The sequence below is a fragment of the Globicephala melas genome, chromosome 16, assembly GCF_963455315.2.
Source record: "Globicephala melas chromosome 16, mGloMel1.2, whole genome shotgun sequence".
Taxonomy (NCBI): domain Eukaryota; kingdom Metazoa; phylum Chordata; class Mammalia; order Artiodactyla; family Delphinidae; genus Globicephala; species Globicephala melas.
In genome coordinates this window covers 78,810,547-78,829,934 of record NC_083329.1, presented here as the reverse complement: position 1 = coordinate 78,829,934, position 19,388 = coordinate 78,810,547, and the positions used below count along the sequence as shown (strand labels likewise).

Here is a 19,388-nt window from a genome sequence, read left to right as displayed (position 1 = left end):
TCCTGCGTCAAACAATGACTCAACAAGAATGAAACTCAGGTCTCCACTCCATCGAGGAGACAGTCGTCAGTCAACAGACCACTATGGGAAAATCTCACAGGAACAGCTGCCGCAGGTACAACTCCCTTGCTTGGGCAAAAAGAATTCTAAAAGGGAACCACGTAAGAAATCTAGGCTGGGATCCTTATGTCTCTCTCTGGCCATAAATGCTTTTTTTTTTTTTTTCAGGAGGGAAAATCGTTACATAAGTTCCTTTTTTGTTTCTGGCTGTGCCGCGCAGCATGTGGGATCTCAGTTCCCCGACCAGGGATCGCCCACTGCAGTGGAAGCGCGGAGTCTTAACCTCGGGGCTGCCAGGGAAGTCCACGTGAGTCACGTTTTCTACCCTGAAGATCCACGACACGCAGCCAAACTGTACCAACTTTGTTAAGCCAGGTGAAAGTAAGAGGTTTTAAATACTTAGGTACATGCTCACAACAACAAAACCCAAAAATGTGTCAAGTTTTAGAAGGCAAAAGAGGGAGGAATAAAAGTGACAAAACATGGCCACCGGCAGGTTTCAGTTTAAATTCATGACCGACAACCCAAAAGCTGAGCAGCAATTTCAAGATGCCCTCCCGGTGAGATCATTCTCCTGCTCTGGCCAACGTACCTCCGTCACCCCTGAGTTCCCAGCCCCTCCTGTCACTGCCGGCTGGGCCTCAACATCAGCGGGGTGAGGAGAGGAGACCTGAGATGAGAGACTGGCCCCTCCTTATGCACCTGTCTTCTCTGCCCCTTGGCTTTCCAGGGTCTCTTCAAAGGACAGCACCCCAGTGTGTGTCCGAGCTCCCATCCCCCTGGGTTTTGCTATTGAGTCGTGCACCCCAACCTACTCCATCACAGCAGCGGTGCTGTATCTGTTTGATACTGAGCATCTGACTAGGATTTTGTTTGGGGGATAGAGAAGTTCTCTTAGAAAAGAAAAAGGCAAGAGCTTCCAGCTTTAACCCGGACATCTGAGGGGTTATGAGCATGGCTTTAGAGTCCGGTCATGCTACTTCTCAGCAGTTCTTTGACAACAGAGGATGAAAACATTTGGCTACGCTGAAGAGAAACGTCTAGAGGTCCCTAAATTAAAGATCAAGGATTAAAGAGCAAAAAAAAGAAAAAGATCAATGATGGAGCTGACAGCACTTAGAACTGTAATTAAACTGCACATCAAATAGTGAGCTGCTTAAATGCTGCCTAATCCGAGCTCTGTGCACTGCAGCGTGATGGGTAAACAGGAGCTGCTGAAAGCTGGGCACCCTCTCTGCCCTCTCTGCACACAGTGCTGGACCGAGGGGAAGGGGACAAGGCCTGCTTACCCTGCTCCATGCATGTTTTCCACTTGATTCAGACTGGATTCAATAACGGAAGTCAAAGCCTCAAGTTCTTCAACGTGCAACGTCTTACACATGCTCCAGATTTTCTTAAGAGCAACTAAGGCATACAGTCGAATGCTAAAATTGTGATTAAAACACCAGTGCAGTACGACAATAAGGGCTTGCTTCAGAATGAGTTTCTGAAAAGGAGAAACATTCTTCAGATGTAAACATGGACCATTTTACCCTTGACTGTATGACCAAGAACAAGGAGTACAGGTGACAAAAATGCTACAAAGTAAAATCTTATTTCGCTGTTTTTGCATCGTCATTCTCAGACAGATACACTGGCAGGAGTGATTTCCTCAAGAAGGAGAAGTATCTTCCCAGCTCTTTAGTTTTTATTTACCATGCTGCCACACATGTTCTCCCCCATACTCCAGTACCTAGGTTAATCTGAATGAGGTACTTTCATGCTAACCACTGTATGACCAGTGTTTTAAAGAAGTCTCCATCACTTATTACCTTACCATGGGCTGAAAAAGTTAGAAATATTAAGTGAACTTGAGCAAGGTCCCTCATAAAATGCTGTTTTCCCCTGGTCTGAACTACTCTGTTTTCCCTAATAGTGACCTTGGACCCACACAGCACTGAGTGGCGGCAGGAAAATTAAGAAGTGGGGAGAAAAATAATAAGAGTTTAAACTTCCCTGTAGTCTTTTCCTGGGAATTCACAGTTTTTCACCTTCACGGCCAGGAGATTTTATGCAATGATAATCCTTGATTTCTAAAACCACACAGTTCAACAGATATTGAAAGGCAAAGGAAGTGACATGTATTAATGTGGAAACCAGATGGACTCAAACTTTTAATACAGTTATCAGGAGCTACCTTAATGCTCCTACAAACGGCTCATCTGTAAATGTTCCTGGGCTGCACCAAGCTAAGAGCCCTGCAATAGTACCGTTTCCTGTCTATCTTACTTCTCGCAACAGGTTGTAAGCAAACCTCTTCCCTGCACATATTTAAAACAGAAAGATAACAACTGCTATTACCTGATGCTAGAGCTTTCGTAACTCTTACCAGAAGGTGTTAACGCAAGTTTTCACATAACTATAACTAACACACTGCCATCTGGCTGACAGACACTGTAACACACCATCAATTTTAAGATATTATCATGGTTTTTGAGGTTAAAATGTGGTGGGAAGAAAGACCTGTGCTTAGGATTGATGAAATAGGTTAACAACGAAATCTGATTGTTACTGTGCTTAAAGACAACACTTTGAAAAGTTCTAGGAAACCTATCCCCCCAATATTTTTACCTCACTTTCAACACTAAACAACATTTCTTTCAGACAGCTGACCATTGAACAACAGGGGTTTGAACTGTGCAGGTCCACTTATACGTGGATTTTTTTTCACTAAAGACGTACTACAGTGCTACATGATCCTCGGGTGGTTGAATCCACAGATACAGATGAGGAACCTTGAATTACGGTGACTGTAAAGTTACATGTGGATTTCCCACTGCGCAGAGGGTCGGTACTCCCAACTCCTGTGTTGACCGAGGGTCGACTGTGTTAAGTTTCTCCCAGAATTTACAACATATAAGTACACTCTATATAGATTCAATAATATAGAATCTTGCTCTAAATCTTTACCGGCAGGTTTTCCTGAATTCTCCACAGTTGCCATAGTGATTAACCAGAATTAGCTAAGATCTCTACTTATCTAGGGAAGATGCTTTAAACCTGAGAAAGATGAAGAACTGCCTTTCACACTCTGAATAATGACAGTCATTTTATACAAACCTTCAATAACACAATGGCTTTTAATACTCTGACCATGAGTTTCTTTGTACAAGCATTTGTTAAATAACTCTGCCAGCCAAGGAACAGTTAAATGCAATAAGGGAAGTCTTATTTAAATAATCTTACGTAAATACTTGCATAAAGTTAAGCATCCTATCATTAAAAGTTGCCCATTAATTTGTCTAGAGATTTAACATGGGCTCAGGCATTACCTCAGTGTGTGTGTGCCCGTGGGTAACATCTTATTGTGCATTTGTGTCTAAGTGCGTATGCCGTTAGGAGGGGAGTGGAAGGGAAGGGGAGAAACTGCAAAACACACAAGGACTACTCTAAATGAGAACAGTTAGCACAAATGTATAAGTTCTATTTTGATAGTCAAGTCTGAACTCTTCTCATAAACAATATAAACCTACCTTCTCTGGAATATTTTCAGTAATGATGTCCAAATGCGACAAAACTGATAAAAACGTACAAATGCTTGTTTTGAGGTTTTCTTCGGCCTGAAAATAAATCAGATACACGAAACAGTCACTCAAGGCTGCCGCGAGCCCGTGCACATCAAGGCGCCGGGCTGCATGCTTGGGGCCCGGGCCATGAGGCCGGCTCTTCCCCGACGCAGCCACGGCCTGGGTGGGAGGAGAGGAGGAAAAAGCGAGAAAGCACAGGAACGTCCCAGAGTCAAATGCCCGCACGCACAACACTCATCCGACACACGGCCGCTAACCACTCAGGCGAGGAGTACCTGGGGGAGACCAGGGTGAGCTCACTGCAGGGAGAGAAGGGCTGGCTGGAGAAAGCGGGGGTGGGCGGGGGAACAGCTGAAGATGACCAAGACGAACCAAGACAGGCAAGCGGGAGGCAAAGGCCCCCGTGCGGAGGCGGGGAGAAGCAGAGGTTAAATGGGGCCCTGCAGCTGCTTAAAAAGAGCCTCAAGAGGGCTGCCCTGGTGGCGCAGTGGTTGAGAGTCCGCCTGCCGATGCAGGGGACACCGGTTCGTGCCCCGGTCCGGGAAGATCCCACATGCCGCGGAGCGGCTGGGCCCGTGAGCCATGGCCGCTGAGCCTGCGCGTCCGGAGCCTGTGCTCCGCAATGGGAGAGGCCACAACAGTGAGAGGCCCGCGTACCGCAAAAAAAAAAAAAAAAAATGACACAAACGACACATGAACTGCGATCTGAAGGAAGAGCAGCAGTTATGCAGGCAGAAAGAAAAAAGAACAGAAAAGGTCAGGGCGGTACTCGGCCACATGGGGGCCCCGATGAAGCAAGCTGTCCAGTAATCAGGCCCTAAGGCGGGCCCCGCCCCCTGGGGGGCTTGGTCACACCATCTGCCCTGGCCAATAAGCAGCACGCGATCAGAGGCTGGGAACGTGCGGGTTCACCAGGGCGCGTCCTCCTGGAACGCTCGTCCTCGGCACCCTGAGCGACCACACACACAGCTGCAGAACCAGTGGTGCTCCGCACCACGGCTGTCCCCACTACTGCAGCCAAGGTGATAAGCACGTGGCCGAAGAAGTCGTTTGCAGGTCCCAGCCCAGTGGACACCACATGCACAACAGCCCAGCCTGGTCCTGTCAATCCAGAAGCAGGAAAAATAGCAGAGTGTTGTTCACACCCCTGGCCTTTGGAATGTTCCAGCAACAGAAAACTGAGCCCATGCATGCATCCATGACTCGACTGCAGAGGTGGGAACGTGGGGCACACGGACTGGATGGGGAAGAGGGCACAGGCCACGTGAGACCTGCAGGCCACGCACGGCTGAAAGTGGACGACCTGATCACTTTTTTTCTTTTGTTGTTTTTTTTTTTTTACTTTTTGGCTGCACTCTGCAGCATGTGGGATCTTCGTTCCCCAACCAGGGATCGAACCTGCACCCCTGCATTGGAAGCACGGAGTCTTAACCACTGGACCACCAGGGAAGTGCCCAATTCCTCAGCATTCTTATCTCTAAGATCAAACAAAGACTTTGCTTGGTAAATAAAAATACAGAAGGCGCCTATTTCCCTAACTCCTTAACAACAGAAACCTTTTCCATCTTTGTTTTGTTGGGACAGAAGGACTCTCAAATAAAAATTATGCTGTACTCAAGATAAACGCCAGGGCTTTCTGTCTCTGTCTAAATTAATTCAAATCCTGCAAAACACAATTTAGGGTGTCGGTACATCAGGGGCAGGGCAACTGACAGCCAGAAAACTATTAAAGTGAAACAATCTCCAGCATAGCTAAGATCTTTTCTTCATTAAAAAAAATTATGAAAAATCTCCTTTACTTACGTAAGAAAAACAGTCCCAGAACTTTGGAAGAAATTGAGGGAATTTATGAAGAATCAGTATAATAATCCATTCTATAAAATATTTTATGGATGCTTGATTATTGATGAAACCAGCCTGGAAAATCTTGTCAGTAATTCTATTCAAGAAATTCTGAGAAAAATAAAGCACACAAATTAAACTGTTATGGTTATTAATTTTAAAAAATGTATTTTTATTGAGATAGCACTGACATATAATGTATAAGTTTAGGTGTACAACATGATGTGATGATAATTTATTTATTTTTTAAACATCTTTATTGGAGTATAATTGCTTTACATTGGTGTGTTAGTTTCTGCTTTATAACAAAGTGAATCAGCTATACATATACCTATGTCCCCATATCTCTTCCCTCTTGCCTCTCCCTCCCTCCCTCCCACCCTCCCTATCCTACCCCTCTAGGTGGTCACAAAGCACCGAGCTGATCTCCCTGTGCTATGCAGCTGCTTCCCACTAGCTATCTATTTTACGTTTGATAGTGTATATATGTCAGTGCCACTCTCTCACTTTGTGATGATACATTTATATGTCGCATTATGACTACCACCTTAGCAGCACTAGTCTCTATCATGTCCCATAGTGATTTCTCTTCTGTGGTGGGAAAAATTAAAATCTACTCCTTATCAACTTTGAAAATGGTTACTAATTTTAATTAAGAAATAGTCACTATTAAAAAAACAGCTTAAAGTTTTATCATGGCATATGAGTCTTTAAACAGTTAAAATATTACAAAAAAATACTGAGGGGAAAAATATATTAAATGGGGCCATGTAAATCAGTTTCCAATTTATTTCTACAACACCTAATTGCCTTAGTATTCTATTAAAAAAACTTCTGAATAAACTTCAATTTTAAGAACTAAAGTATAAATTTTAAGCAGACGACCTTCTCAATTTTAAAGTAGCACATGACAGTTTCTACTACATAGTTTATTCATATGAAAACATTATGCTTAAAGGTACGAATGGAATAAATGTCATACCTGATCGAATCTGGGGAAAAGTACAAGCAGAGTCTGCCATATTCGGTTTTTCACTCTATGTTGTTGAGAATTCACATAGTATCGAGTTCTTGACTTGGACACCAATTCATCCTTGGGGGGGGAGAGGGTGGGACCAATATTAAATTACCTACTGAATTCATGATTAATGAAAATAAAATCAGTGACAACTTCAAGTTTAAAAAGTATAAACTGGGCATAGGAGCCTGTTATACTCCGAAAGGCAGAAGGATAAGAAAGACACTTTCTTATGATACTTTTCCCAAGTTTCCTTTCAAAACACGAATTTCGTTCTTTTGTTTAACTTATCTTTTTTTTAAAAAAAAAGTTTTATTATTCTTACTTAATTAATTTATTTTTATTTCTGGGCCACGCCGTGTAGCATGTGGGATCTTAGTTCCCTGACCAGGGATCGAACCCATGCCCCCTGCATTGGAAGCGTGGAGTCTTAACCACTGGACCACCAGGAAGTCTAAACTTATCTGCTTTTAAAATTAGAAAAGGAACCATACAAATTTACGTAGTAAAAAAAGTACCTGAAAATATACTTCTCCTTCCTTGTGCCCAGTTAAGGGGGAGACATGGGGTCACAGGGGTGGACTTTGCACTAAAAATGTTTTTAAGTTTATCGTATTTTAGTAAATAGTGACAGATCTGAAGAATATATATTAGCAAAGGAACACAATGCCCCTTGATGGCGTAAGTTTGGAATAATGGAATCTGCAATTTGATATAAACACCACTAAGACAGGGGCACCTCAGTAAACGGACACCTGCCATCACCAGACACAAGGCAACGGCAGCAGAGTCCTCCTACGTTAGCAGCGCTCTCCCCGGCTTTCACGGCCTGTGCTGTCTAAGTTCAGCCAACTGGCGGGTTTACTTCTGGTACGTCACTGCGAGTGCTGGAACTGCTAAGTTAAGATACTTTAAGGTAAAATAAAGCATATTTACTTTTTCTAATAGCTTGATTGCAAGATCTTCCATAAACAACTTATGAGACATATTTGAGTCATCTAATAAACACAGGAATTTGACAGCACAAATTCTCACGTAATGGTCCTCTCTTTTAGTACTAAAAAATATAAAATGATAGGTTATGTTAATACATTTTCAAAATTAAAAAATACATTAGATATTAATTTCAAAATATCAAAACCTTCCAAAGTTTTCTAAAATTAAGTAGCTTCATATTTAATGACAATGCATTTTATTATTATGTTTTTACATCTTTATTGGAGTATAATTGCTTTACAATGGTGTGTTAGTTTCTGCTTTATAACAAAGTGAATCAGTTATACATATACATATGTTCCCATATCTCTTCCCTCTTGCGTCTCCCTCCCTATCCCACCCCTCTAGGTGGTCACAACGCACCGAGCTGATCTCCCTGTGCTATGCGGCTGCTTCCCACTAGCTATCTATTTTACGTTTGGTAGTGTATATGTGTCTATGCCACTCTCTCGCTTTGTCACAGCTCATCCTTCCCCCTCCCCTGACAATGCATTTTAAATCAGGATAGACAGTGGACGGTAATGAATACATCAACAGGAGATCCTGTACACAAAGTCTGAATGAGCACAAATTCACCCAGACTTCTGGAAAAACAAGGCACACGCTACTGATACTGGGTCAATAATACCTTATCTGTGGACAAAACAGATCACAGCTCATGACACTGTTCCTGGAAGAGGACCACAGACACCTCCTGCTCAGGGGCAAGAACACACACCAACACCTCGATGCTGTCGTCACCGTGCACTCTAAGTGCCCGTCTCTAAGTGAAGGGCAAACTCAGAGAGCACTCACCATGTGTGCTGAGCGTCCCGGCATTTTCAGTATCCAAATGGGGAAAAATAAATTCACTGAAATTGTTAATTATTTCCAGGTTCATTAAAATGACTATAATGTGAATGAATGTCATTTTAATCTAACAATATCTGTCTAGTAGAAATCAAAATATTCTGGAAACGTCAACTAAATAAATGTCACTTATTGTTATACTATAACCAGCCAAGAAAACAAAAAATTAATTAAAATAATTAACAAGGAAAAATGTATATATTTAATGACGAGTGGCAGATTTAAAACATAGCTATGACTCTTCGAATAATAAACTTTGTGGTAACTGTACACAACTGTCATTTGTTGTCCTAAACTCTAAAATCAAAATCAAACTATGTGCACTGATGATCACCCCTCCACCCAAATAAAGAAGAGGGATAGGGATAGGGATTGCATATTCCCCACAGTTATTTCCTTATTTATGCTGGACTTGGCACTAAATTTTTTTTTTTTTTTTTTTTGTGGTACGCGGGCCTCTCACTGCTGTGGCCTCTCCCGTTGCGGAGCACAGGCTCCGGACGCGCAGGCTCAGCGGCCATGGCTCACGGGCCCAGCCGCTCCGCGGCATGTGGGATCCTCCCGGACCGGGGCACGAACCCGTGTGCCCTGCATCGGCAGGCGGACTCTCAACCACTGCGCCACCAGGGAAGCCCCACACTAAATTTTTTTAAAGTTTATCATATTTCAGTAAATAGTGACAGATCTGAAGAAAATATATTAGCAAGGCAATATAATTTCTAACACAATTTGGAAGGCTCATGCAATATCTTATACAGAATGTTTCTCATATGATGTTATGTTTTGAATGCCGCATTTATATCAAGATATGGAGGACCCACCATACTTACTTTTCAATAACTGTGTTCGCTGCACACTCATGCCCAAGATTTTCTATGAAGGTCTGTACATCCTGAATAAGTCTTTCCATAAAACACATGTGACAAAGAACAACAAGTTTTAGAAGAAAAAAATTAAAGTCCCAAATTAAAAATTAATCAATATTCTTCTAACTGAAAGCCTTAAAATAAAGACACAATTCTACCCAGACAGACACTTAATATAAGTTACGTGAGGCTGAAATAATGGCATCTTTTACCTTTGATCACGCCGAAACACCGTTCCAAATATACACGCCTCAAGGACAAGTTCGCTGTAATTTTTAGCAGTAGATAAAGACACATTTGAAGCAGAAACGATCCAAGATTTGCAGCAATAACTTATCAATATATTGAAGACTCCAGTTTTTATAGCAGACATTTCAATTATCCTGTACATAATCTGGAATGAAATACAATAGTTACTTTATCCTTTGACCAATTAAGTTTTTTCAAAAAAGAGAAAAAAAAATTCATGTTGCTAAAAACTGTTACTTGAATGCCTGCAAATGACAGTTTCAACATAACCATAAATAGAGTCTAAAAAATTAAAAACTCTTCCCTGTTTGCACGATGCAAACCAATCACAGAATGCTAAGTTTTCATTTCTTAATACTAAAAATAAATAAAATTTTACTGATACGGATATTCACCCAGAACTATCCCAGAGGAACAACTGCCCACAGTTATAGGGAATGAAAGGGAGAAAAAACGCCTCACCCTTGACATTTTCAGTTTTCTTTGCACTTGCCAGGGGCCTCCCTTTCCTCAAAACAAAAGAGGCCCCCCTCTCTAAGTGTGTACCGTGGGTCAGGAAAGGATGCAGAGACAGCAGGGTAATAAATGGATGTATTTTCCATCTTTTCCTTTGGATAAGGAGTGTATGTGAATCTGAGGCATGATGTAATTCCATCACCTTATGTTCCCCACTACGTATCCGTGACTGTAAACACAAATGCCTCCAGAAACCAGAAAGACCTTTGGAGAGGTTATATCCAGAGAAATATTTCCTTGAACAAGAAAAGCAACCGCACAGATGCACTGACAAATGGCACGTGACGTCTGCCCTCAGGGTCCAGGAGAAATCAAGCCACGGTCTGGAGTGGAGCAACAGAAAGGGTGTGCCCCACCTGGATGGGCCAGGGACCAGTGACCGCCGGGACACTGCTGTCACGCAGGAATGACCAGCGTTACCAGATCATACAATTTTCCAAGAGAAGAGGAAATACAGATTTTCATGCAAAGTTCCCAATCCTTAAAAGCTGGCAACTAATTCAAAGGATTTTAATTTGATTATATGAACCAAGTATGTTTGTAAGGCAGATGTGGTTCATGGGCTACCGCTGTGCACCTGCTTCTTTACATCTAGCAGATTTTGTTCTTACTCATGACACTGAAGAAGGTTCAAAATATTGACTGACTGAATAAATAAATAACAACAAATCTCATATGTAATTAAAAATATAACTCTCTTCTTCTTCATGTGCTACAGGTCACACAAATTAAAATGAAAACAAAAAGTTCCCTCTTTTTTCTAAAATCATCAGATTCACAGACATAAAGTAGAACGGTGCTTGCCAGGGGCTGGAAGGCGGGGTGGGGGAAGGGGAGATGCTTAATGGGGACAGAGCTTCAGTTCCACGAGATGAAAAAGTTCTGGGGGTCTTTCACGATTACGTAAATATAGTTAACACTACTGAACAGTACACTTAAAAATGGTTAAGATGCCACATCTTATGTTTCATGTTTTTTAATCCCAATTTTAAAAAAAGTTACCTCTTTGATTTTGAAATAGGCCTGGCCCTTGATTTTTGCAGCAATGGTAAGAACTTTGGGATCAAAAACAAACTGAACAAAAGCTTTTAAGTTAGACCAGAATATCAGCTGAGTGTTGCTTAAAGAAGCTATGATTTTCCAAGCCATGTCAAAAGACACTATGCAGAGAGATTCAGAGGAGGTCAGAAGCTGGTAGGGAAAAAAAAAAAAAAAGAAATACATAATTATCACAATTTCAGAAACTGATGGTCTGTTCTTATGGTTATTCTTTAATTCCGGTCTCACTGTATCTTACCTTGGGAACCAAAATTTTCATGCAGTGGAACACAGGTAAAACTTGATCAGAAGGAAGAATTGTGAGGGCTTCTAGTGCCGACTGCAAAGTCCTCATTGGCATTTGAACAGCAGGTAGAATGGGTTCCAGAATTTCGTCCTCTGAGGCTGGTATAAGGGTGTGATATTTTTTCAACAAGAAAGAGAGGCAGACCCACTGATCGTGAATATATTGTGCAACTATCTTCCCCCATCCTTGGGAAGATGACGACTCTTCAAAAAAACTGAGACAAAAAATAAAGTCACTACCCCATCCTTCTTGGAGTCTGTCTCAATTTCTTTTGCGTGTGGTAGTACACTACCCTTACAAGGGGAGAAATTAAACAGTCATTATTAACTATCCTGTCTACCAATAAACGAGGAAACAACACAGACCTCAATTTCCTAACTACACTGAAAGTAGGTACTTGCACTCACTTTAAATGATTCACTGAAAACTAAATGCAGAAAAGTTAATGGGTTTCCAGTAACAGGGATGAATAATTTGATGATATGTTATCCTGAATGAAGCCTCATCTCGAAGCTTCCATGACCCTCTACGTAAGGTTGAGCAGTCACTAATTATCTCAATGACTCAAACAAAAATGGATTTTTAAACACGAGCAAAAAAGATGCCTTTCACGTATATGCTTCTCTCCAAGGGGTGAACACACCTGCTGTCCTCCTCTGCGTGGGGCTTCTGCAGCGTCTGATTGAGCTGGAGAGAGGAGAGGAACCTTTCCGTGGCTCCCGCATCCCGAGAGTCCAGCTGTAGCTCTGGCTTCTGGTCAATGGCCTCACACACCATGGCCAAGGCAGCCATACTAACGACTCTCTGAATCTGTCTACCCAGTGTCGGTTCCTGGGGAGCAAATGGGACAACCTCTTATTGAACGTAAGCAAATCCTAACCAGTAAGGACCTGAGCTCCCAGTCTATGGGAATCTCACGCCCTCCTTCCCCTCTTTGTGCCTGCTACTGAGTATCAGAGGAAATAAAAGGAAATCCAATGCACGTCACTCTTTCCCATTTCTGTACAGACTGGTGGCAAACAAAGTGGCAATAAAAATTCAGCAATTCAGACTACGAGACAACTTGGATACAAAGTTCCTATGGGTGAGTCTTATTTCAACTGTTTGGCTAAAGTAGACTTAAAAAAAAAAAAAAAAGACTCCTGGCATATATAGAAACACCTCCTTCAGTCGGCTGCACGCTGCTTCTGGTGACACAGCACAGCAGTTAAGGGCTGGACTCGAACCACATGGCCTGGGTCTGGACCCTGGCTCTGCACTTACCACCAGCTGACTGTGGACACACTACACCTTGGTTTACTTGTCTGTAAGATGGGGACAGTAACAGAATCTACTTCACAGGATTATTGTGAAGATTAAATAAATCGGTTATTTCACGTAAAGCACTTGGAACTCTACAGGGAGCAGCAGAAAGGAGGAAACCAAGACAGCCTGGCTTTGTTCTTACAGAGAGAAAGTCAATAATCTCAACCAAGGAGCCAGGAGTGCAGGTAAGAACCTAGATAGGGAAAATACTTCCCTGAGAGACCAAAGCAGTTCTCCCAAATACCGCCCACCAGTAACATCTCTCCAGAAAGGAACCTTCTACTACTGATTTCATACCTTCCCTCACCACCACCACAGAAAATCAAGTATCTCTGCAGATGAATTTTACTTAGCAACACTGCCAATACGGGAAATAAAATTCAGGGCTACGTTTGAGCCAATACGTTCCCTATTAACCTTAAAGGAATTCAGTGAATTAGTAAAGAGAGTAAGCCAGTCTTTAAAAATCACTGTGGTATGGTTCACAATTCTGGTCTACATTCAAAACTCACCATGTCTTTTTGTAACGCTAATACGCTAATATGCAGTAGACAGGATGCTGAAATATTCATCAGTTCTCCTTATAATTTTCTTTTAATACGGTTCTCGAAAACTACTTTAAAAATCAGATTATTAAAGCAATCAAGCGGCTATTTTAATTAGCAGCCCAGACTAGACTAGGATTCAGCTCAAATTTTTAAAACCCTTACCGTGTGTGTTAAGGGAAAACAGCGAACATTTACTGAGGACTCTCTGTGTGCCAGCTGCTGTTCTAAAGGTTCACCATGCATGAGCTTGCTTTAATTCTCACATCAACCTTATAACCCTTATTTCGCAGGTGCAGTAAATGAAGCACAGAGAGGTTAAGTAAGTTCCCCAAGGTCACACAGCCAGTAAAGATAAAGCCAGGATTCAGAACCAGGAAGTCTAACTCCAAAGCCTGTGCTCATAACCACTATGCCTTATTATAGCATGTTTCAGAAATGCCTCTAGGTACTGAAATCTAGTGGAGAAGACATATATACATAAATTATTCCAAAAACAAGTAAGATGGGAAAAAACACAAAAATGGAGGCATAAAGAGCAACAGGTAAATGAAGAAAAGAATGAGACACTGATCAAGTTTCATTTAAGAGAAAATGTAAGTTGAGCTGGGACGAAAAGGATGCACCAGATACTGACAAGTGTGTGTTGAGGGGAGGGCGTTCTCAGTGGAAGGACGAGACACGATGAAAGCACAGATGAGGCAGGATATGGCATGTGCTGTGATCTGTGAAGCTCCCTATGGTGGCCTAGCGTGACTGCAGCATAGGGGGCTCTGTGGAAAGGAAGGGGAGATGCTGTGAACTGGGCTAGAAAATGAGGTAGAAATCCAAGCATGGAGGCTCTGGACACTGGACTGGTGAATTTGGACACATCAAAATGTCCCTTACTGGTACCCAGGCAAAAGACCCAGTGAAAATCCACTGTCTGTATCTAAACGATTTTACGACTGCAGTCACCACACCTTTATTAAGTACCTAACATTACGACAGGAGTCCCAGTCTTCATCAGATATGATGAACAAGGGATACTGTTTTCAAAATTAAATTTCAGCAGATGCTTTTTATGTATCAAAATACTGTCCAACAGTCAAATATGTATTCTGTGTATGCCTTACTCAACATAATTACAAGCCTTGAAGCAGAGAGGATTACCTGTCCACGGTCCATCTCTTGAAGATGCCGAATGGATGCGTTCTTCAAAGGAGAAATAACTCTCCAAATAGGGTTGCCTCTTTTCCATCCAACCTTCAAGTGGAGATTTATAAGTTCAGTTAATACCATCAGGTACAAATGGCAACGTTCCAGATCTGAAACCTAAGAGAAACAATAAAACACTTAACAAGCAAGGTTCATGATTTTCACAAAGCTATGAGAGTTCAGGCAGGAAGTAAATTAGTTTATCTAAAAGTACTGAAAGACGACACTGATGAGAGGAGAAGTCATCTCTTCCAGGAAGCCTTCCATCAACTCCCCAGGCAGAGCTAAGCACGTCCTCCTCTGTGCTTAGACGGTGACTCTGCAATCAGCGCGACTTACTCGGCTGGCTCCCCACCTTGATTATGAGGCCCTGGAAGGCAGAAACTGTGTTGTACCAATTCTTGCCTCCCAGGCTAACACATCACAAATAATCACAGTAACAAGCATAGCAACTGCCACTGCCACTTCCTTTGCTTCAGGCAGTTGTAATACTCCATTCTCACAAGGAATGGTCACTGTCCCACTTTCCGAAGTTCAGAGAGGTTAAACAACTTACCCGGCATATCAGAGCTAGTAAGCTGGATGGGGGACAGGGAAGGGGACAGAATTAAAGGCAGGGCTTCTCGACTCACAGACACAGGCAGACTGGGTTCGGTCCAGCTCTGTCATCACCAGCTGTGACCTACTGCAAGAGACCTAACCTCTTTGGGCCTCAGATTCCTTACCCGTAAAATGGGGAGGGTAGTATCTCTCCGTCACAGGGTTTTTGTTGAAAGAATTAAGAGAGAAAGCATTCTGAAGGAACTGGCCCTGAGTGGTAGCCTTGCTTATTATCGCTGTGCCAATCCCTCTATCCTCAGGCTTCCGTGGCACACAGGAAGCACAGAATTCATTCAGTGTAGCACTTTTTACCGAGCAACGCTTAGATGCCAGGCGCTTTGCCGAGCTCTAGGATACAACGCAGAGAGAAGGAAACAACGCCAGGGCTTGGTGCCGAGACTGAACACAGTGGGTGAGAGTGAGGGATAAAGCTGCCAGGATTCCCAAGTTTTAGGCTTGAAGAAACCGGCTGGATCATGTACATCCACCGAGAAGGGAACCTGGGGCGGGGGAAGGCGGATAACCTCCTGCAGGAACGATAAGGAGTTCAGTTTTAAACAGCGTATATGGGGGAAATTCAACCTGAGTTGTCAAACAGCAACTCGCTGAATGGGCGTTCACCTCAGAAGGTCAGTCTGAGGTAGAAAGCAATGTGACGGGCCCTGGCATAACTAAAGCTGGGGATGCCGGTGAGGTCACCTAGACGGGAGAGAATGAGAAAAGGAGGGGCCCGGGCCAACCTGAGAAACTCTGACTTCCAAGGCTACGCCGCAGAGAATGGACATTCGTGGGAGTAACGGCCAGAGGGAGGGGAAACAGCAGGAGGATGATGTCATAAACGCCAGCGTCTCAAGGCGGAGGCGTCAACAGTGTCCACTGGGGCTGAGGGGGTCAAGAGAAACGTGGTCTGAAAAGCATCGCCAGGTGCAGGACAAAGGAGCCACTTCTACTCACAGGAGCTGAGGGGTCTGTTTACAGACCAGCTCACAAAGGGAAGGAAACAGGGCACCAGAAGGAACGCGGAACTGAGCGGGTCCTTGTTAGATGAGGGACCCTTACCCCTTCCTTTACCCTGTTGATCTGCCTCTCTCCTTCCTCACGGAAAGAATCCAGGAGGAAAGGAGAGGTGAGAAATACAAGAAAGAGAGAGGCTGACCAACAGGGTAAAGTCGCTGAGCAAATGGGAGGGGATGAGGTCCAGACCACCTTCCTCTCCTGTCAGGGAGGGAAGGCAGGGAGGATGGATTCAGGGGTGGGTGAGGCAGACACCGGGCAGTCTGAAGCGGGGGCGACGCCGGCCGAGGCTGCCGTTTCCTCTGTGAAGTGAGGGGGACGGTTCATCTCTCCCTGATTCATGGCCCCGTGTGGGTAGCTTGAAATCAACCACAGGAACTAATAAACACTACAAATCAGGGCTTTTCCCCCAAGAGCCAGTTGTTAGATACTGACCATCACGCTGCTGAGGGGAAGGAAAATGGGGGAAGAGATTTTTATTAAACTCTAATAAGCTACCAAACAAATGTGCTTAATTGGGAATTCTAATACCTAATGTATTAAAGAGTGGATTTTTCAAAATAATTTTAAACTATTATATAATGAGTTTACTTTAAAAAATCTTTCCATCTGAAGGATAAAATCACATTAACCTTTCCCTTTTTTTTTTTTTTTTTTTTTTGCGGTACGCGGGCCTCTCACCGCCCAGCCTCTCCCGTTGCGGAGCACAGGCTCCGGACGCGCAGGGCCCAGCCGCTCCGCGGCATGTGGGATCTTCCCGGACCAGGGCACGAGCCTGCGTCCCCTGCATCGGCAGGCGGACCCTCAACCACTGCGCCACCAGGGAAGCCCTAAAGCTTATATCTTTTTCTGCTCCCAAAGGCAGCTTTTTGAGAAACTATCACGTTAATTTTCAACTTAATACAGTGCCTGCCAGTCAGTAATCACTCAAAATATTGATGAAAAGACTGAAAAGTTACTCCCATACATACATACCCTACTTAGTTCCTTCATAGTAAGTCTTCTGAGAATAAATTCCGAAACGCTCTCTGTGGTAGACATGACAAAGTTCTGAAGGAGAGTAAACACCTCGTCTGTATGCGCAACTAAAAGGAGAGAAACAAGTTTATTTGGTACAAAGTACACCCGGCGGTCTAGTAAAAGCTCACCTATGTTAAGCATATACATGAATCACTTACCAAAATGAATTCTAACAATAGAATAGTCATTGATACCATGGGGACCTCTACAATTAATCTTAAAAATCGTTTAGGCGTTTTAGTTCTGGATAAGATGCAACAAAGACACACTGTCCTCTCTCACTGAATTCAGCTACAAAACCTGGACGGAATATTCAAAACAGCTATCTGAAGACTCTGAAAGGCACAAAGCAGCAGATGGATTCAGAAAGCAGTAACCCTGAACAGCGGTGAGTTTGCACCTGTCGTCCTCCTACAGACTGGACCCAGGTGGCGGAGCAGTCAAGAAAGTGGGCAGCAGACTGGGCGCCCACCTTCTGGTCAGGGAATGAAAAAGGAGAATCTCAGAGAACTGGACGGTGAGCACTTAGGAGAGTCCAGAGAGGGAGGTGCTCAGGAAAATGGCCCCAGCAAGTGGCTTATGAAGTGCTGGGCTCACCCCTGAACTGCTAGGCCTGGATGTGATACTATTCAGCACGTCAAAGACTTTCAGAATGGAGCTAACAGACAACTGGACAGGTCCCAGCCTGACCATCAGATGGAACACATGGGGCACAGGTCAAAATAGCATTGCAAAGGACATGAAAACAAAACTGTGGAACCAGCACCCACAAAAGCCGGAACATCAGGAACTGAGGCCTAAACCAAGCCAGGCTGACTGTCTGCTACACAAAAATATCAACACTGTCTCAGGATCTGACCAAGATCCAGGGTCTCACAACACAATATTCAAAATATCTAGGATACAATCGAAAATAACTGGGTATATGAAGCGTGAGCTATTCCCTATCTCACATGGGAAAAGAATCTACGAATGAAAACACCAAGATGATGGTGATTTAAGAATAACCTGACCAAGACTTTAAAGCAGCTATTAAAAAATGCTTCAACAGTCAATCAACACACACTCTTGAAACAAATGGAAAACCAGAAAGTCTCAAGAAAGCAAGAGAAGATATACACAAAAACCAAACAGAGATTTTTATCACTGAACGTACGATAACTGAAAATTTAAAAACTCAACTGGATGGGTTTAATAGAAAGGAGAGGCAAGAGAAAAGAATCAGTGGGCTTGAAAACAAATCAATAAAATATGCAATCAGACACGGTATAGCCAAACTGCTGACAACCGAAAATGAAGAAACAATCTTGAAAGCACAGAGAAACAACTTATTACCTGGGGGGAAAAACAATGTGAAGGACTACAGAGTTCTACTGAGAAACCATGGAGGCCAGAAGCAAATGGAACACTTTTAAATTGCTGAAAGAAAAGACCCATCAGACCAGAATTTTATACCCAACAAAAATATTACTCAGAAGGCAAAATCAAGACATTCTCAGAGGAAGGGAAACCATGAGAATTCTTTGCCAAGAAACTTGCTACAAAAGCAATATTAAAAGACATTTTTCGAACAAACGGCATACAGTGCCACAGGAAAACATGGAACGTCAGGGATGAAAGAGCAAAAGAAACTGTGAATATCTTAGTAAATACAACAGACTCTTCTCTTGAGTCTTTAAAATGTGTTTGATGGTTGACAGCAAAAAACACAACATTGTCCAGTAGGATTTTCAACAAGAGTAAATGTAAGATATCTGTAATAAATGGGGGGGAGGAGGTTAAGGGACCCATAAGGTAGTAACATTTCTATGTTAATTTTAAGTGGCAAAATATTAATTCTAAGCTGACTGTAAAAAGTATGTACATTATAATCCCTAGAGTAAGAGATAAGTCCATAATTAGAGTGGGGTTCAACAATCCTAAAATCAGCAAGAATACAAAACTGAAAAACACCATGAAGCTCTTGAAGACAACTGACATTTATAGAACACTCCCCCCAACAACAGCAGAACACATACTCTTTTCAAGTGTACGTGGAATAGTCACCAAAATAAACCATACCTAGATCATTAAATAAACCTTAACAATTTTTTAAAAGTTGAGATTGTACAAAGTATGCTCTTTTGACTAGAACAGAATTAAATTAAAAAGCAATAACAGAGGGCTTCCCTGGTGGCGCAGTGGCTGAGAGTCCACCTGCCGATGCAGGGGACGCGGGTTCGTGCCCCGGTCTGGGAAGATCCCACATGCTGTGGAGCGGCTGGGCCCGTGAGCCATGGTCGCTGAGCCTGCGCTCCGCAACGGGAGAGGCCACAACAGTGAGAGGCCCGCGTACCGCCAAAAAAAAAAGAAAAAGCAATAACAGAAAGACAACAGAAAAATCTCTAAATACATTTGCAA

The 19,388-nt window shown here is 43.0% G+C and overlaps 2 protein-coding genes across 11 annotated transcripts in view; one reads left to right on the top strand and one right to left on the bottom strand.

The window, feature by feature from the left end:
* Nucleotides 1–11,181, top strand: part of COA6 (cytochrome c oxidase assembly factor 6) — a 41,501-nt gene extending 30,320 nt beyond the window's left edge. Inside the window, exon 3 of one of the 2 annotated variants that reach the window (XM_060286138.1) lies at nt 10,261–11,181. In XM_060286138.1, the coding sequence (XP_060142121.1) occupies nt 10,261–10,341 (81 nt within the window). In that variant the 3' untranslated portion in view covers nt 10,342–11,181. Of the gene's footprint in view, nt 1–228; nt 6,561–10,260 lie in introns of those variants that run through there. The other variant, XM_060286135.1, reaches the window with a different exon arrangement.
* TARBP1 (TAR (HIV-1) RNA binding protein 1) overlaps nt 1–19,388 on the bottom strand; it is a 61,374-nt gene that overhangs the window by 7,180 nt on the left and 34,806 nt on the right. For all 9 annotated transcript variants that reach the window (XR_009559278.1, XR_009559280.1, XR_009559281.1 and 6 more), the window contains exons 13-24: nt 16,944–17,053; nt 14,310–14,471; nt 11,951–12,138; nt 11,260–11,521; nt 10,965–11,153; nt 9,410–9,591; nt 9,162–9,233; nt 7,423–7,543; nt 6,451–6,561; nt 5,430–5,579; nt 3,573–3,659; nt 1,350–1,546 (exon numbers count right to left, since the gene is read on the bottom strand). Coding sequence is in view for 3 of the 9 variants with exons in the window: in XM_060286130.1 (XP_060142113.1) it covers nt 1,350–1,546; nt 3,573–3,659; nt 5,430–5,579; nt 6,451–6,561; nt 7,423–7,543; nt 9,162–9,233; nt 9,410–9,591; nt 10,965–11,153; nt 11,260–11,521; nt 11,951–12,138; nt 14,310–14,471; nt 16,944–17,053 (1,831 nt within the window). In the remaining 6 variants the exon portion in view is untranslated. The remainder of the gene's footprint in view (nt 1–1,349; nt 1,547–3,572; nt 3,660–5,429; nt 5,580–6,450; nt 6,562–7,422; nt 7,544–9,161; nt 9,234–9,409; nt 9,592–10,964; nt 11,154–11,259; nt 11,522–11,950; nt 12,139–14,309; nt 14,472–16,943; nt 17,054–19,388) is intronic.